This window comes from Pagrus major, chromosome 19, assembly GCF_040436345.1.
Source record: "Pagrus major chromosome 19, Pma_NU_1.0".
NCBI lineage: Eukaryota > Metazoa > Chordata > Actinopteri > Spariformes > Sparidae > Pagrus > Pagrus major.
This window is the reverse complement of record NC_133233.1, coordinates 23508927-23528571: the sequence shown is the minus strand read 5'-3', so window position 1 is coordinate 23528571 and position 19645 is coordinate 23508927. Positions and strand designations below refer to the sequence as shown.

The 19645-nt window shown below is 40.1% G+C and overlaps 1 protein-coding gene across 2 annotated transcripts in view; it reads right to left on the bottom strand.

Moving 5' to 3' along the window:
* Positions 1-2491: 2491 nt before the first annotated feature.
* Positions 2492-19645, bottom strand: part of sh3kbp1 (SH3-domain kinase binding protein 1) — a 38576-nt gene continuing 21422 nt past the window's right edge. For both annotated transcript variants that reach the window (XM_073488286.1, XM_073488285.1), the window contains 13 exons: positions 17500-17589; positions 11779-11848; positions 11200-11294; positions 10971-11066; positions 10796-10847; positions 10635-10706; positions 8028-8166; positions 7868-7938; positions 7620-7726; positions 7376-7501; positions 6184-6395; positions 6037-6100; positions 2492-5208 (listed from right to left, as the gene is read on the bottom strand). In XM_073488286.1, the coding sequence (XP_073344387.1) occupies positions 5170-5208; positions 6037-6100; positions 6184-6395; positions 7376-7501; positions 7620-7726; positions 7868-7938; positions 8028-8166; positions 10635-10706; positions 10796-10847; positions 10971-11066; positions 11200-11294; positions 11779-11848; positions 17500-17589 (1233 nt within the window). In that variant the 3' untranslated portion in view covers positions 2492-5169. The remainder of the gene's footprint in view (positions 5209-6036; positions 6101-6183; positions 6396-7375; positions 7502-7619; positions 7727-7867; positions 7939-8027; positions 8167-10634; positions 10707-10795; positions 10848-10970; positions 11067-11199; positions 11295-11778; positions 11849-17499; positions 17590-19645) is intronic.

Below are 19645 nucleotides of genomic sequence, written 5' to 3'. Positions count from 1 at the left end.
TCGCTTGTTAGCTGAGTTACCCATGCAAAATTCTTACATATTGCATCTTTAATAAGCTCACAGACATAAAGATATCGGGTTTTTATAGCTTAGCATGAAAAGTATGCTGTTTTTCATGTTTTGCATGTAAAAAGCTTAAATGTGGTAAATTCATTGCATGTTCAAAAGCAGCAGGACTGAGATAAAAGTGCCAAATTAAGCTTTGCATACTTCAAATAGGGTAACTTTATTAAATTAATAGGATTAAAGTATCACTAAAGGGTAACTCCACCAATTTTATACATTAAAGTGTGTTTACAGGTCTTGGGGAGTACTGCATATGTGAAAAAGTAGCATAAAGCCTTTCCTGAGGAAGCTGCATGTAATCTGATACAGATCCTCCAGTGATGTCACTCAGTGGCTAAGTTGCATTGTGGGTAATGTAGGCGCCAGGTTTGGAAAAGTTCCTATAACAAGGAAAGGATTATATTTTTGGGAGGCATTTGAGAAGGCAGGACTGTTCCAGATCTATGGATCGATTGTCGTTTGTTCCACCAATCATGTACAGCTATTTATTATTAATTGAGAGAGAGTTTGTGAATTCCACCATATAAAAGTTAGAATAGAAAGTTTGTATCTGGGACTTCATTTGCAGGAATTTTCTTGGTGTGCTGTCCATCGTGTGCAAACACAAGAAAAGTAAGTAATGGCCTTAAATTGTTAATCTCCAATTAAGGACAAACATTACGTTGTGAGCTTCTAATTTCATATAAATCATAGCATCTTACGAACTTGTACTCCATAACGTGTTTTACATGCTGCATATGCCCTTCACATTGTGTTTCAGGACCACACCCAGCCACTATCAGCACACATCTTCAGTATGTGGCACAGATGAGGAGGCAGTTCAAGCGAAACGAAGTGTGTGATGAAAGCTTTCACCAGATCTAATCTGAAGCCGTGTGCCAACTCAGTTTTCCATATCAGCGTGATAACAACCTCGAGGCACTCAAAGCACTTCACTTCAGGATGTCCTGCAGTTCGCTGCATTACAACATTAATCAGGATTTGTCATGAAACTCAAACACACCGTACGATTTCATATGATCTTTGCCTTTGTTAATTTCCAAAAAAAACCTGCAGTAACTGAATTTTTGGCCACTTGGGGGCAGCAGAAAGTTGTGAACACAACGCTGAGTTATTGTTAATTTTTAAGCTTTGTGTTTGTGTCCACCTGATGAGCTTAAGTCTGATATTCACTCTGTTTTAGCTCTGTTTTTGGTCTCCACCATCCCCTCTCTTCGGCTGCTAACTGCTCTGCTATGTTCACAAGCTGGTTGCTAGTAGCTAAAAAAATTAGCTACTATTAGCTGAAACTTTCTAGAAAGCTACAAGAAGCCAAGAAAATCTACAGATTCATGTAAAGGGTTCACAAATGACCCCTTTCACAGTGTCAGATTATTTTCAGATTGTCATTTGATAGACCCCAAAATTGTGGAGGAGAGATACCAAATTACTGGACTACCCCTTTAAAATGTTTAACTTAAAGGTCACATATTTAGAAATCTGGTTAAAACCATGATTGATTTCAGATGTGACTTTTTAATCTGGTTTTAATTCCCTATTTTATAATTACGCATTTTCGGATATTTATTATAAGTTATCTATTGTGTTACTATGGTATTTGTATTTATTACGGATGTTTATTTACAATATTTTCATTGTATTATATGTTATGTTCTCAGGTCTTTCTTGAAGGTTGATTTTTACTTTGCAAAACACTTTTTCATTGTCTTTCAACAAAAGTATGTGTCACTGTTGCCTGGAATATGAAAAACTGAATCCCTAATGATTCTCCCTCACAGTCGCTATTGTTATCTCCTCATTATGTTGGTTAACAACCAACACAAAAAAAAAAAGAGCGTTAACAGAGGTTAAGGTAATGTATTTTTTGGGCATTTAAGCTTGTAAACCTATTCTAGTAGACCAGCCCAATAAAATTATGAACGTGAAAGTAAGCGTATGTCGTCTGAAGTCCTGGTTTAACCTTTGTTCAGTACTGCAGCATATTCAAAATGATCCAGTGTTTGTTATGCTTGTTCACAAATTTCTGTTAATGATTCACTCACTTTGTTCTGCACCTGCTGGCATTTAATACTGCTGTGAAAACATTGAATGTTATGACGTTGGTCAACATTGTGTCCTGTTACACACATTCTGAGATTTAATCCGTTTTTCCCAGTTAGTTAGTTATGAGTCACCTAAATAGTGCTGTTGCAGACGTTCTGCAGTGGTTTCAGTGTCTATTTAGTCTGAATCAGCGACTTTCACTTCTCTTTTTGTTCACTCAGAACGTCACTGACCTGAGAGTGTGTCCAGTTTATGTTTCACACCCACACAAACATCGCTCTGTAACAGTAATCCATGCAGGAGAACCGACTGTTTGAATAAACAAGACAATTTAAACATGTTTGTAACTTTTTTTTAAAAAACAAAAAATGCACACGTACAGTACATAATAGCATCTTTATTACACTGAAATATAAAAGTATATATATTTATCACTATCCTGGAGAGAAAGGACCAAGTCAAGAAAACAACTTGTAGCCTCAGTTGTAGCAGTTTTCTCATTGTCATACGAAAGAAAGAAAGAGAGAAGAAAGAAAGAGAAGAAAGAGAAGAAAGAAAGAAAGAAAGAAAGAAAGAAAGAAAGATTTGGAGTCATTAACAGGAAGGCCACAGTGACGGGTTGCCATAGATTCTGTGCACATATAAGGAAGGGAGGCAAACAGCCGTACATGCTACCACACATACATGCACACACACATTTTTGTCTTCCTTAACCTGTGAGGTCCTTTTACCGACTACATTCCTCAAACCCTGTTCTCGACTTTACCCTTCATCTGCTGCCAAAAGAGCACCAGAAACATCAGATGGATCTCACGTTTCACCTTTGTAGGGTGTGATGCGACCAGCACAGCGGTTTCTGGAGTTGTGGAGCAAAAGTGCAATAACCAAAAAAAGGTAAATAATAAATTTTTGTCCAGAAACCAATACTCTTGATCATAGATAGGCGTGTTCATGCAGTGACCTGTACTTTTCTTTGCATACACTTTCTCATTTGCAGCCAAATATCTCAGGGCAGTTTTCTATTGTGTCAAAGGAATAGTTTGACATCGAGGTAAATACAGTTCTCTGGTTTCTTGCTGAGAGTTAGATGAGAAGATTGATATCACTCTTACATCTGTGATTCTACAGCCGGTTAGCTTAGCTTAACATAAAAACTGGAAACGGGGTAACAGCTAGTCAGGCTCTGTGAAAAGGTAAGAGCCTATCAGCATCTATAGCTCAATAATGAACATATTACCCTATTTTACGTATACAAAAGCCGACAATAACTATAGTCAACACAAACAAATAAAGGTCAGGAGAAAATAATAAGGGTAGATAAAGTATCTGGGCCTAGTAATGTGCATGCATGTATTGTATATTTACATTGCTTTAATTTAATAGATTCAACAACACTATATTGTCATCTAGTGTATTGTTGTCATATTTTTGTCACTGCACGTGAATGTGTGTTAACGTCTCACAACAAATTATGTTTTGTAGTAACATACGAGTGCCATAAGATGGCAGTAGCTCGATTTCAAGTACCGTCATGGAACTGTACTTAAACGTGACAAAATATACTTATCAAACAGAGGGAAATAGATATAAAAGCCTGCTTCAAATACAGGCCTGGTCCCCTCTGCAGGTGAGATAAATAAAAGGTCTTAGCAGCTATTTGAGAAAACAAAAAACAAAGTGTAACAGTGACAATTTGTGGTTGGACAGATTATGTCTTGACCACAAGCAGTGGCTTTTTAAAGTCTTGTGGTCATTATAAACACCACAATCTGATCTTTTCACAGCTTTTTATATGGATAAAACAAATAAGACATAACATTTGAATTATACCCCTTTCATACTGGAACGAGAAACCTGCTAACACCCACTAACATCTGGCTTCCATGTTGACAATAAGACACACAAGAAAAAAAAGTTGCATTTAAAAAACTTGCATTAACAATAATTTTGGTAAAAGTAAAAGTAGTATTAGTGAGCTCTAGAGGCGCTCGTAGGTGGATTTAATGACCTATGTTACAGATCAGTTTTCCCGTGTTTCCAGTATTAATGCTAAGCTAAGCCAATTGGCTGCGAGCTGAAGCTTCATATTTAGCAAACAGACCTAGGAGCGGTATTTAGTTTCCCATCTAGTTCCAGCTAGAAAGCAAATTCATGTATTTTGCAAAACTTTTCCTTTTAGTAGCACCTACGGTATCGCTTGTCATGTTGGTTTGATTAATTTAACTGATGGGGGGAAGGGGAGCCTTTATGTGCTTGAAAATCTAATATTTGGCTGCAGATTTAACATTCAATTTCAATTCAAACTATATTTCAGACTTTTAAGACTCAAGTAGTTACGACACTAAGAAGAAAAGAGTTGGGGGGTAAACAGTATGTCCAAATGTGAATGCTGTTAATTGGCTGATGCTTCAAAAATCACCCGCCTGCAGTGTACCATAGAAACATCGAGCTCAGTGTGTCAGACAACCCTAACGTTAATGATGTGCCTCAAAGTATAGGCTTTGATTCTAACCTTAATCTAGCCCGATGCAGAAGTCAGGACCGGCCAACCTCACTTTACAAAAATGTCCCTATTTTGTAGGTCCAACACAACTCACATGGATGGAAAATAAGAACACGCTCACACACACACACACACACACATACAGATGAGAAGGCCGCAGAGTGGACACAGAACAGCACAGAGGTCGTCTGAACCAACCGGGCTACGAAGTTCCAAGTTTCCTTCACATGTTAGAAACAAAAAAAAAAGTACCGGCACGGCAGCCGCGGCTCTGTTGTTCGGGTCAGTACCGGTGGCACAGCAAGCTTCGACAAGAGAGCAGTAAACTGAACAGAGAAGCCTCTTTTAAAAGGAGAATAAAGAAGTAAACACAGGATAAGGCGGCGTCAGGGGGAGGGAGGTGGCTGATTCCATGGTACTGTAATGTTGCTGATGTTGATCGTGATGATCATTTGGCACAAACTTTGTTTTGGCTGAAGTGTCTCGGGGCCAACAGTGACAATGTTTTCATGTGCTGGCCTCTGATGCGGTCATCAGAGATAAGGATGATTCAGTCTTCATTTCGACAGGCTCTTCTTTATCTGCTCTACTTCCATCTGTAAAACCAAAAGACAGACATCAGTGATGAAAACGCTCTGACATCTTCCATTCACATCATTCTAAAAATAGTAACTTTCCAATTTATGATAAGATTGACAAGAAAACATGGGAATCAGATCTTGATTGGGGTGTAATCTCTGAAGCAACATCCTTGTCACGTCTCAGACTGTATTCATCTCAACTAAACACAGACGAACACAGTCTTTAAAGTCTTTAACAGACTCCACAAAGACCAAAGTGTGCCCGCTATAAGGTTCAATTCGATCCGCCAGATGTGTTTTAGAAAAGAAAGTTAAAATTAAATTGAAAAAATATAATATTTACACAGTTTTATCTTTCGTGAGGTAGAAATGCTGTTCAACGCTGTGAACCCTACAACAGAAGCGGTCCACCAGTGGTATTTTTGTTTTTGTGATGTAATTTCTTAAAATAAAATTACTCCATATTCCTAAAATCTGTAGAATCCAAGCTAAAAGGTTATATAAGTCAATAAACCATAATAATTGATTAAAGTATTTAAATTATGTCATGAATAAAAACTAAAAAAAAAAAAAAAAAAGTATTTCTTAAACACTTCATATGTTATATATGCTAAATTATATGAGTGCCAAGCTATTTTCACAGTTTTATCTGCAGTTTTATAATGAGGCGGGCAGAATTACACTTTGTGCAGGAAGCTAGTCGATTAAGGGAACTTGGGATCTTAGTACCATTTGCATCTCAACAATACAACAGGTGTTTGATTATGGTCCATGACCCACTATTAGGTTTCAGTTTTAGAAAAACTTAATCTCTCTCCGCTTTCACTCCTTAATGAGTCTCACCTGTAAACCGATACGAATCCTCTTCTCGTCATCCAGCGCGTTTGAAAGCTGCTTCATCTCCTGCCTGAAATACACAAACGCATCGCAACTCTGATACACCTGCTTCTAAACACACACATCCAGGTGCATACGATGTAGATGACGTACCTGTGCTGGCTCTTCAGCAGTTCTACGGAGGACCTCAGGTCTCTCAGCTGGTTCCTGAGTTCCTCCAGTGTCGGGGGGGTCAGAGGTGAATGCCGGAGCTCGGGGGAGGGGGTCAGACCCGAGGAGGAAGACGGGGAGGACGGGCGATGGCTGGAGTTAGGCGGGGTCAGGACAGAGGGCTTGACGGGCAACGGTGCTTTACTGTCAGGTACCTGAAGGGAAACGCAAACACAAGTCAGTGATTCTCATCATTTATTAATCATTATATTGTTCTCATACGTCTCAGATTTATCCTCGTAGTTCTGCTTTAGTGAGAGCGTCAAGGAAAGTTAGAAACGCAAATGAGTTTCAAGCTGTCCTTAAAGTCCTTAAAGTGCGGAGAAAAGTGGGAATTTTCATAACTACACATATTAAGAAAAATTGTGTAACATAACCAAAAGCTGTAGAACAGCTACGAATATGAATGGAGGAAAGATACTGCAATAAATAAATGACTCAATTAAATGCACCAATAATAATATTTAAAACAAATATAGGAATTATTATACAAATTGATATTTTTCTCAGTATTTATCTACCTTGGTATCAATTCTCCTATTTATTTAAGTTCCCATGTGATTTTTCATTTTATTTATTAATTTTTAAATGTATTTACTCATCTATTTATTTATCTTTAAGTTTTTTGATGCATTTCTGCTTCATCAGTCAATAAATACATTTAAGAATGAATAAATTAATAACTAAAAGTAAAAAGATACATACATATATTGCCTAGATGTATTTTTCATATTCTTTTTTGGGTGCATTCAATGGCATATTTCTTTATTGAGTCATTTCTTTATTTCATTTTAATTTTGGCAATGTTGGCCCTCCATACACCTGGACCTTGTGAAACACATCCACCTTTTAAAACTCAAATTGTGCCAGAAGTGCTACGAAAATCAAGAAGAAACAGCATTTCTTACTGATTATTAGTTGTTAATGAACTCCTTTGTGATTTTCTGATGTGTTGGGCATGAAATATAAACTTAACATCGCTAAAAAATAGTCAACCAGCAAAGTATTATCTCAAGTGTTTATGAGGAACAAAAAATAAGATTTAAAACTGCTCATGAACAATAAAATCTGTGTTGTGCCGCCCTCTGCTGGATGAAATAAACAGTGCGAGGAGGTGCAGTGAGGTTGGTCGTACAGAGACGGTGGGAACTCCTTTTCTCAGGGAAACGTCTACGGATCTGGAGAAAGTCTCCGGAGAAATGTCCTTCTCCTTCCTGTTCTCCACTGCAGGGGGGTCCAGATCGGTCGTGGACAGGGAAGACTGTGAGAGAGACGGACAGAAACAGGTAGAAGACGACTGTGATGGTGGTTTCATTTCATTCATTAAAAGACTATCAAGTAGGTCTCAGCATCATGACAGTCTGACAACAAACTCTCACTGGTGTGATGATCTGTGAGCGAGGCCGGCGGTCTGTGACTCGAGGCCGCGACGCCGTCGGATGACTCAGCTTCTCTGTCGATGCGACGACAGCGTCCAGGTCCACGTCTGCACACACACATCAGAAACACAAAAAAAACACACGATTAAAGGTTCGAATGAGTACAGAGACAAAAGGAGACGCTCTGACTGTCACTGAGGCACCACATCTTCATCTCATTGGTCGACGCTCCCGTCAGTCAGACTCACCGGCGTCATGTGACCTGTCAGGGGCAGAATCTGGTGTCGAAGCCCCGCCCTCAGACTTGGGGCTTTCACACCTGAGCAGGTAAACCAATACGACAACGTTAGGCTGTGTGCGCTCAGGGATGTAAAGGATGTGTGTGTCTGCGTGTGAGCGTGTACTGACGCTAGAGTGGGCGGTCTCTCGGGACGCCGCGGGGGATGGGAGGAAGAGGAGGAGGAGCTTGTCTTTGGGGGGAGGGGTTTCTTGGGAAAGATAGATGGGAGGGAGGGCTTGGGGATGTCTCCAACCTTCACCTCTTCACCTACACACACACACAAAATCACACAAACACACACGGATGTTCACAGATAACTAAAACAAACAGACTGCACATGTAGAGGTGAATGTGTGACACAGACATGCATATTTAGACGAAGGCGAAGGAGGAGTGCGATGAAGGTGAGGAGTAAGAAGGAGCGACTGGAGAGGACTAAAGCGAGCCAAAGAAGGTTAGAGAGTATATCTAGGGAGATGAAGAAAGGTCTGGAGCCGCCCGAAGCTGCAAGAACGGGAGGGAAAATCAAAACAAGATGGCTGCGGTCGAAAAGTCAAAAAACATTACATCCTGAACAGTTTTCCTTGACCTCGATGGAAACGTCACGAGGTCAAGGAAAGATGTGAAGGAGAATTCATGAGGAATCCAAGGTAAGAAAGGAGGAACTGAAGCTTTCCTTTGCATTTAGAAAGTTCAAACAGCTCTTAAATACTTAGTTTCACTCAGTGAGGAAGCTTCCTCTGCAAAAAAAGACTATTCGACCGCAACCAAAAGAGGATTAGGATGATCAGGTGTCAAGGTGGTGGCAGGAAGGAGATTATGTTCTCGCCCGTGGCTGATTGTGTGTTTGTTGTTGAGTTGGTTTGTCAGCAGTATTACACAAAAAGTACTGAACGGATTTCCAGAAAACTTGGATGGAGGATGAGCCTCAGCCAAAAAATTCATTTTTCTCAGTTTTTGCTTAATATTCACCGTCCCAAGCATCAGTATTTTCAACTTTCTTACAAGGTGGAACAAGTACTTGTACCTGATTTTTTCCATTTAGTACTTAGTTCCTATACTTCTGTATACTCTGTTTTTGTTCATACTTGCGAAAGATTTCCACACGAGTTACAAAAAAGCAAATAAAGAAAAATACACATTTACAAAGATGTTAAAATAAGCTACACTTAATCAGCTACAGCGACATCAACATTTAAAGTATATTGACAACGCAATAATGTATATTTTGATCATCTATCTGTACTTTTACTTTTATTACTTTGGGTACATTTTGCAGATAACACTTATGTACTTTTACTTACTATAAGTAAACAGGAGTTATGCTTGTAATCAGGTATTTTTACTTTGTTTTATTGTTACTTTTACTTCCACTGCTCACTAGTAAGAAACCTCCGACTGACAGGGATCAAATATAATCCGAGTAGCATTTAAAATGAGTCAATTTGTCGAGTTAATTCTGTGTGTTTTGTATTAATCGCATGTAATGAGACGACTGCAGAGATAATTGGAGGCTTGTGTGTCTGTGCCAGTGTTTGTCAAGCTCAAAACCACAGCACCCAGAGCTTCCTGTTGCACGCATAATGATGTTGACACCATTTCTTCAATCGGAGCGTTGTTCCTCCGCTTCACAGACGAGGACAAACACACTGCAACATGCTCTTAACTTCAGCATCCAGCCTCGACAAAACCTGCTGCACGTTCGCAGATTAAAAACGTGGAAATCGTCCAGTTTCACACCGGCATTAATGATAACACATTCACGTGGTGTCAGAAGTCGGAGCGACATCTCAGAAAGTCTGTGAAAATGTTGGCACAGGACTTGCCGACGTTGAGGTTATATAAGTGGAAACATGGTGGATTAAAGTGAATGTTTGGTCGATGGTTAATTCAGGATTAGTTAGAAAGGTTATTTATTAGCATTAACACTGATAACAAGTCAGTTAAAACAATATTTTAGTACAATTTAGTTAATTTCAATTTAAATGAAATTTCAAAATGACGTCCTCAAACGTCTTGTTTTGTCTGCAACCCGAAAATATTCTGTTTAGCGTTAATAATGAAGTAGAGAAACCAGAAAAAGTTCACATTTTAGCAGCTGAAATCTAAAAACTTGGGAGATTTTGACTTAAACTAGAATTACCTGGCAGTTGTACTCAAGTTTACATCCACACCTGTCCACACTCATATAACACAGCCTGTGTAGGGAAGACTTTCATAAATTAAGTGGAGTTCTTGGTGAAAATTCGACATCTATAATCCTGGTGAATAACTGACTGACAGCGCTTCGACACATGGTGCAGTCATAATGAACATATAAAAGTTAGGGCCTAAAATATGACTTGTGAGGTCACGGTGTGACTTTTACCTTTGAACTTCGACCACCAAATTCTGATCAGTTCATCCTTGAGTCCAAGCGAACATTGGTGACTTATTTGAAAAAAATCCCTCGAGGCATTTCTGAGGTATCGGCGTTCGCAAGGATGGGACGGACAAACCGATAACATAATGCCTCTGGAAACGGCTTTGGCGACTTAAAAGCTCATGAACGCAGTTGTAAGAACAATCCGAGGAGCACCTGGATGCATCATGACTCCCTCTGGATGCTGGATTAGTCATTTTAGCATGTTAGTTAGAGATCTGTCAGCTGAACAGATGAGCAGAAAGTTGCGAGCTGCTGCAGGAGCTGCAGGCTGAAGGCGGTCTGAAGAGGACCGGAGTGGTCCGGACTGTACCTCGATCCTGGTCTCTCTGAGGCAGGTGTTCAGGTCGCTCGGGAGGAACCTTCTTGACCTCCGACTTTTTCTCTACAGGTCAGAGTTCACAGGCTTTTGATTTTCTCTCTCAGAACATAAAACCATAAGCAGAGAAGAAGAAGGAGGAGGTGTGACTGTACCTGTGGTGTGTTTGGCTGACGGCGCGCTGGGAGGAGGAGGTTTCTTTGGTCTCTGAGAAACACAAACAGACACAGACACACATCAAGAATGTGTCGAGTCTTTGAGACTCTCTCAGCTTCTAACATCACAGTAAACAGATGACTTTCTGCTGGTGTGTCCTCGCGCTGAACTCACCTCTTTCTCCGCTTCTAGCAGCTTGACAAAGTTGTCTGGGAAGACGCCTTGCCGTCCTCCGATCTCCCCCATCCACCAGCCGGCGTCAGCGCACTCCTGGACAGAGGAGAGTTTTTAAAATGCTTCATAATGTGTTTAGTGTGCACCTGGATGTAAATTGCGTTTTCAAACAAATCATATGATGCAAATGTGTGAGAATGAAGTCATACACACATATGAACCGGTTTACCTTTGTGATTATGTTGACGATCTCTCCCTCTTTGATCGACAGCTCGTCTTCATTTTGTGCTTCATAAGGAAAGAGGACTTTACACTGCTCCCGCCCTGACAAACACATTCACATCAAATTCAAGTAAATAAAGGAGATTCTGACCCAGAATTAAAAGTACGACATGCTCAGCGATAATTTCCCTGCGTTGCAATGTTGCAACGCAGGGATGCATGTTGTTTCCAAATTTGACTTGAAAAGATTTTTTGGACACAGTTTTGTTGAGAAAAGTTCTTGTGTTTCCTGATGATGACAAACAGCTAAGAAAACGTTCTTTTCTCTCCCCAGTGGATACAGCTGATCAGCACATTTTTGGTACTTGGAGCTTATTTAGAAAACGTGTTTCCATCTCCCATCAGGCACATTTATACTTTCCCGAAAAAGGAAAAACAAAAACACCTCCTGTGGGCATAAAAACTGTATTTTGCACATTTTGCAAATATTTTATTTTGCAGTTTTTTTTTCTGACGCAGTACTTTAACATGCACATGCACGTAAGTCGATGGAAACATGGCCGACAGTGAAACTGCATCTTCTCACCTTTGGCTTTGCTGTCAGGTTCAGTCTTCATGGCTTCCGGGGTGACGCTCGCTGCTTTCCCCTCGCTGGCCTGAGTGAAGAACAGACGGAAGAAAACTTTAATTTTCTTTTAACTCTTTATTGTCTTTTTCAAGAAAGAGAACAATAAAACAACAACACCAACAAAAAAATATATGCATATGCACAAAATAAAAATAGAAAAGCGAGAGAAATAGAAAGAAGTTAATAAATAAACTGAAGAAAACTTTTAGTTTAGGGATGTAAAACCTGCAGATACGTTTACATCTACTGTAGATATTGTTTTGTAATCAGCGGTGTAACGTTGCGTGTTTGGTTTAACCGCTCTGATTTGGTTTGGGACTTCCTGCCTAACGTGGTGAGATTAACCAAGCTCTCTGTCAGGATATCGTGACCTGGTTTGATCCAGCTGTACGTCGGTGTGATTGTGAAGATAGCACGTTACCCTCAGTGCGCTCTAATATCATGCAGAAACTAAAATCTGCTTTCCTCCCGCTATGATCTCTGAATGTTGCCACGAAATTTTTATAACTTGTGTGTCATGTTTTACTAATAGATAATTGATCCATTGTAGAAATAATTCACTGACATATTTTATGTACTTGCTCAATTTGGAAAATGTCACAAACTAAAACGTGTATATGAGATATTTTCTTTGTGCTTCTTTAAATACAATTTTTAACTACATTTCTAGATACTAGAACGAGAAACAGTCACAATTTGGATAAAAAGGATAAAAAAAAATTTTTTTTGTGTAAAAAAATGAATATTTATCATATATAACGGCGGTAAACATTTTCAAAAGGACCTTCTGGGTTTCCAAAAGATCACCGGGCATTTATTTTTCTGCTGGAGTAAAAACTACATTATAAAATAAGCCCATTATGCCACCAGCTTATTCACTATTATTCTTCATTTTCACTTTATTTAGATCCTCATTAGTGTCCATGAAGTGGTCGCCGGTCTTCGAGGTATAAACATAAAATGATAAAAATAAAAATAGAAATTACAAGAAATTACTTCATAACTAAAAGTCATGTTAGCCACGTTAGCTGCTCTATTTGACACTTTGCCACACTATAAAGCAAAATTAGCTAATGAGGTAATGGGCTAAATGCTAGTGTTAGCTAGCTTACATGCTCAAGGTGACAAAGCTAAAATACTGATGTTTTGCAGGTGTAATGTTTAACATGTTCAACATCTTATTCTAGCGTGTTAGCAAGCTAACATAGGCTAATTAGCACTGAAAACAAAGTGCAGCTGCAGCTATTTGGTTAAAAAATGAAGAATTTGCCAAACTTGACCTTATTGTTGTGCTAGTTAGAAAAGTTATGGGGTCACCAAAGTTATTAAAATTCATTGTGTGGGGAACATTAATGTCTGAACTAAATGTTCATGAATAATGTTGCAGTAGTTGCTGAGACATTGTGTGGTAAATCAACATTTTCAGCAAGAAATGGCGAGAAATGTTGCTAGAATGACTTGAAATCACAAATTAAACAAGTAGCAGCAAAAGAGAATCATGTAAAAAATAAAAATCATACCTTGAAAGACAAAAATAAACAACAATTAAATTGAAATAATCACTTTTCTCCAGTGAACAGAACTGCCCCACAGCTCCAATCTAACCAGCTAATTAGAGAGGATGAGATCGGATTTAGCACAAAACCACCGAGCTGACTCGATGATGGAGTGTGTATGAGTGTGTATGAGTGTGTATGTGTGTGTATGAGTGTGTATGAGTGTGTGTGAGTGTGTGTGCTGTGCAGGCTGTTAAAGGAGCCGTTGTTTTCCGGCTGGAGTGGATCCCTCGACAGTGTTTGTGGAACCAGGGTGGCTCTTCCACAGGAAAACACACACACACACACACACACATTCACAAGACCCAGTCTGTCCCCGAACACACACACAGCTCTGTTCTGTTCGGCTCGGAGAGAAAAAAAAAAAAAAAAAAAACCCACACTGCCTCCCCCGCCAGCTTCACTCCTCTCACTACACCATTCCCCTTCTCTGTAATGAGACCCATGTGGTGCCACAAGCAGTGAGACATCATGACGTCACACAGACGGTTTCGTGTCCGACGATCTCGAGTAGCCGGACTTGTTTTTTAGTTTAAAAAGTAAAGAATTATTTTCTTATTGAGTGCTGGAGGATCCTCACATGACCCTGAAGCTGCGTTTACTGTACGTTTTACAGTTTCACAGCTGCATCTTGGTAAACCAAATCTCCACCTGCAAAACAAAGTGTGACCAGAGGCAGGAAATTCAAACATGAGTAAGTCCTGCATGGTTGCAGTTTAGTTGCTTTGGTTCAGGTTTCACAAGGAAAGCGTGAAACAACATCCTGTAAACACAACGTAGACGCACGAAACTCAGATTGTCACCACAGACGTACGAAAGTATCAGCACCAAAACATACTCAGAGTACTAAAGTGAAATGTTAGGTAGAACAGCCCATTTCCGAATGATGTATATTGCGATCATTGATGCATTAATATAAATCACTCTATAAAAGCTGTAACTTGTAAAATGTGTCCAGAATTCAAAGGTAGCTCCAGCTGCTGCTCTTTACTAGCTATCCTTGGCTGTAGCTAGCTACCTTTAGCTAATTAGCTGATGGCTCAGTTAGCCGTGGCATCAGTGGCCCTAGAGCTTGTCCAGATCGGGACCTTAGCCTGACGTGAACGTGGCTGGACATGTTAGCCACTTTGGCTTTTTAGTGTGACTTTTTTGCCACACTGAAGGCTAAAACCTGAACTAGCTAATAAGCTAAATGCCTCTGTTAGCATACTTAGATTCTCACAATTACATAGCTATCATGGTGATGCTTCCAGGTAAAAGTTCACCTTGTTCACTACCATAGTTTAGCTTGTTAGCATGCTCACATTTGCTAATTAGCGCTACAAACAATGTGCAGCAGAATGTATTTGGTCATAACTGAAGAACTGGACAACTTTGACCTTTGGAAGTTAAAGGGGTCACCAATTTAATGTCTGAACCAAATTTCATGACAATTCTTACAATTTCTTAAAGTAGCTAGCTACCGTTAGCTGATTAGCTCATGGCTCAGTTAGCCATAGAGCTAGTGGCCGTAGAGTGTGTCTGGACCTTGGATCACGTAAACACGGCTGGACACCGAAATAGGACTGAACACAGCCTCCAAGAACAACTGAAGTCTGTTACAAGGGATAAAGTACAGAGGCGATTTACAGAAGCTCCGACCTGAGCTATATTATCAGACTATCTTGAGGTAGAAAGCTGTGTTACAAGACAGGACGAGCTGGGGATAACTAAGCAGAATAATAAGATAAAATTATGAATTATGACATTTGATATTCAAAAGGTCGGAGGTTAAACGCGCTGCGGCGTCATAATATTCAGCAAAAAAAATGTCCTGGCCGTTATTCAACACCAGCAACTTGACTAGTGCGTGGAGGCATACAACGGCGATGCTTTAATTCTAATTTTAAACCAAGATTCTCACATATTTCACCTTTAAGAGGCAAAAAAATAACTTCCTAAACACCTCCAGTGTTATGCTTATTCTTAGGAAATAATCACCTCTGGTCCAAGTAAACAATCCATAACAGATATTTTGGTCGATTGCATACAATCATTTTGTTGACTCAGACCAGAGGGTGACTTGATGACGAGTGGGAAGTGATTATAGTTCCCTTGCAGGACTGAAAACTTACTGATCATGAATAGAAATAAAAACGTATATATCTGATGGTATTGTTACGCCAGAATATCAAGAACTTTGCTGGTAAAAACCACACACAAGGCTTATTATTGGGCTTTTCTGCGACATTATAGAAATCAGCCAGTCAACTTGTGCGATCCCACATAACAAACACCTCAAAATGATCCAAACCTTGATTAAAACATGCTTACTGTACCATTTCATTCATTTTTACAACATATCTTTATGCAAATTCATTCATTTTGTCCTACCATAGAAATAAGCCTGTCGGATGACCCTGCCCTTGAATCAACTTCCTCTCCCAACGTTCAAACTGTAGACGTTTGTTTTACATTGAAGTCTCAGCTGATCTCACGACCGACTGACTTTGACTCACCACAACGGGAAAAAAAAAAAAAAAAAACCCACTAAAACTTCCCCTTCCTCTGGCACAAAAGCCAGATGTTGAACATCGCCACAAAAGCCAGCCAGCAGAACGAGCCCTGAAAAACACCTCAACTAGCAATCCACCATTGTGTATCCATGCAGCGAGGGACGCCACACCGCTGCACTCACGTACGAGCATCCGACCTTCCTGTTCACTTCTGAGGTTGACGTGGCTTCACATGACTCAGCGTCCCCCCGTCCCGGACGGAGACTCTGTCTGCTGTCACCTCCTCCAACAGCCTCATTAGAGAGCAGAGAGACTCGTCTCACTCATAAAGCAACATAACAGCCTCCCGCTCAGCAGGACCGGCTGACAAACATCCTCCAGAACAAACACGGCAACGCACTCTCATGCTGCACATCTGCAGGAGCTACAGGACGCTCTGACCAACAGATAAAAAGCCTTTTTACATCCAGGTTTATGTTCTCTTCACCCACCTAACTCGTCTTACATTGTCTTTCATCATGTGTCTCTGATTGTCTTCGTTTCATAATCTCAGCTCTTCTCTCTCCGTCAGGTCTGGTTCAGTTGGTGAAGTCAGACTTAAGTTTTCCAAATAAAGCCAAAAGTGGCTGCGTCACCAGAAACCACAAGCAGAAGCAAACTTGTTTTTTGATTTGTAATTTTGGGGCAAACTGACCCTTTAATTCCACGTCCGTTAACATTAGTATTTTCATGACTCAAAAAGTGAACAAAAACTATGTTTGTCTTCCCCCGAAAAGTTCGAGACAGCCTTTGAAATGATATTCGGACCATCAGCAGACACATAACTCTTCATAGAAACACAGACTGATCCAGATTTTGCAATATTTGGTCATTTAAACAGGAAAACTGTACAAAAAACTTCCTTTTTCCGCATGTTTTAGCTGTAGGTGTAACTCCACCGACTACACCAAATATTCTGAGCGACCAAAACAGCGTGATCTCACATAAAACAGAGCCAGTAAGCAAGAAGAAGAAGAAGAAGAAGAAGAAGAAGAAGAAGAAGAAGAAGAAGAAGAAGAAGAAGAAGAAGAAGAAGAAAAGCTGAGAGACAAACCATGAAAACTAAAAATCTAAAAACCAAAAAGGGAGGAACAGAAACAGAAGCTGACCCTACCGTCCTCTCCTCTGGTCGCAGTTAGACACAGACAGACGGAGCTCCGGCAGCAGCAGGAGACGGCGTGTGTGTGTGTGTGTGTGTGTGTGTGTGTGTGTGTGGTTGTGTGTGTGTGTGTGTGTGTGGATATGAATACGTCAGTGAAACCTCCTGCATTACCTCCCCTCCTCTCTCTCTCTGTCTGTCTCCCCCGTGGAGCTCTCACTTCTGCTTTGCCTGTCAAATCACTGCAGGATGTGTGTGTGTGTGTGTGTGTGCAGTTGTGCGTGTGTGTGTGAACATTAAAACCATTTCCTGTGCTGTAAAACTGAAACAGAGGAAGGGGAGGAGCCAAGACTGGGGACTTCCTTCCCTAAAACACTTACAATACAATGATCACCGTATCAAAAAATGTCCGATATATGTGCGTCCGGCGTTTTTTAATGTGTGTGTTCAAGTGTGTGTGTTCCTGTGTGTGCGTGTGTGTGTGTCTCACCTTGTCCGCCTCCGAGTCCACGTCCATAGATCGAGGTCTGAGCTTGATGGGCTGGTCTTTGAAGATGTCACCGAAACCGAACCCTCGGATCTACAGAGGTGAAGTGAAACAAGATGAACTTTTGAATTTAAAGGGACAATTCACCAAAAATCTTGCAGTCTGAGTCTCAAACTCTGACACACTGTCAGCTTAAAGAGGAAAAAACTTGCTTCATGGTCAGGTGGAACAAAGACAGTCAGAGGCGTCACTGCTGCAGCATAATCTCACTTCTCCACTGTTTTTCTCTGCGTCCCAGACGCTCATGTTGTTCCCAAAATACGTCTGATAAACGGCTTCAATCTGACCCTCGCACAGTCGGCAGATTACATGTGTGACCTGGTAGGAAGTGTAAACCACAAGCTGCACAAACACGAGCTGTGAATTTAGCCACACTGTCAGCACAGGCGTAGTTTGTGGCCTGAAAAATGTCCCTACACTGAGTTTCCTTCATCTTTCAGTTATCTTTTTATTCTTTTATGTTCGTAATGAAGTCATTTTTGTTCCCTCAGAAACGTCCTTGGTTCTGTCTCAGTGATTCAGTAAGCTACTTTTCTGTTGCACAACAAGCAGAGTCTGCATATTTCAATTTTCAGTTTGATTGTGCGACGACTAAATGGTTTTAAAAAGGGCATATTGAAAATTAAAGCCTCACAGACCCTTCACAAATTGATAATTCACTTTTAACAAACTTTAATGTTATGGTTGCGAGTGTGCTTCCACAAATACCTCTTTAAATATCACTTCATGTGTCCCCTGAGGCCCACAGAGCACAGCTGCAGGAGTGGGTTGAGTTTCGATGGACATTTCAGTATCTCTACTCTCACTTTGACTCTGACGCACAACATCTGCCGTCCTCCACCGACTGGTAAGTGTTCAAAATTAAAATCATTCCATAGTTCAGGTGTTTTCAGCATTATATTACAGCTGTGAGCAGCAGACCTCGGTGTCGATGACTGGTTGCACTGCTTCACACCGGCATGCGGCTTTTGTTTTTCAGTTTTGTTCTGGAAAAACAGTCATCTTCCTGTTTTTTTTGTTTAAAAGGAACCCTGCTCCATTTACAACCAGATCTGAGCCTGTGTGAGGCTCAACAGTGGAGGAGGAAGTACTCAGGAAGAGCACCAAAACCACACTGTAAAAATATATTTAGTAAATATAACGACTATCATCGCTGCTCTGATGTTTGTCTCTGTTACAGGTGACGTTTTTCTGCATCGTCTACTTTTACTTTAGTACATTTTCCTGATTTTATGTACAAACTTTTGCTTAAAGGGTAACTCCACCACTTGTGCTCATTAAAGTGTGTTTACAGGTCTCGGGAAGTGCTGAAAAAAGTAGTATAAAGCCTTTTGTGGCTCTGGAGGAAGCTGCATTGCATTGTGGGTAATGTAGGCACCATGTTTTTAAAAAGTTGATATCTCTGGTTCTGCTGTATCGATTTCTATCTTCTGTTTCAGAACTGTCCACCGAGTCCAGCAGTGTTATAGGGGTGTACCACTAGACCAGTGGACTGCTTTTCAAAACCTGTAGCCTACATTACCCACAATGCAACTTAACCACTGAGTGACATCACTGGAGGCAATTTATCAGATTGGCTGCAGCTTCCTCCAGAGCCACAAAAGGCTTTATCAAACTTTTTTCACATATGCAGTAGCACTGCCCAGGACCTCTAAACACACTTTAATGAGCAAAGGTGGTGGATTTACCCTTTAAGAAAAGGTATGTATGTAAAATCTGGAAAATGTACTTCAAATATTAAAGATAAAAGTACACGATGCAGAGACAATCATCAATTAGTTGCAAATAAATGTTCTGATTATTTAACTTATAATGTCAGCTGCACTTGTACATAGTTTGGCAGTTTGCAAAATATATATCTAAATAATGTATACAATCTATATTTGTGTGCAAAATATAGTAATTAACGCAAAAACGCAAAATCTTACCAAGTATATTTGTCTCATTTCTGGTGAAACGATCCCGTTACACTAAATATAAAACACAGTCACCTCACAAGTGACATTTCTGTGAGGTAGAGGGACTAGTTTCAGTTTTACTCGTACGATCCATTACAGGGGAAACACCTTGTATTCATTCTTTTGAGTGA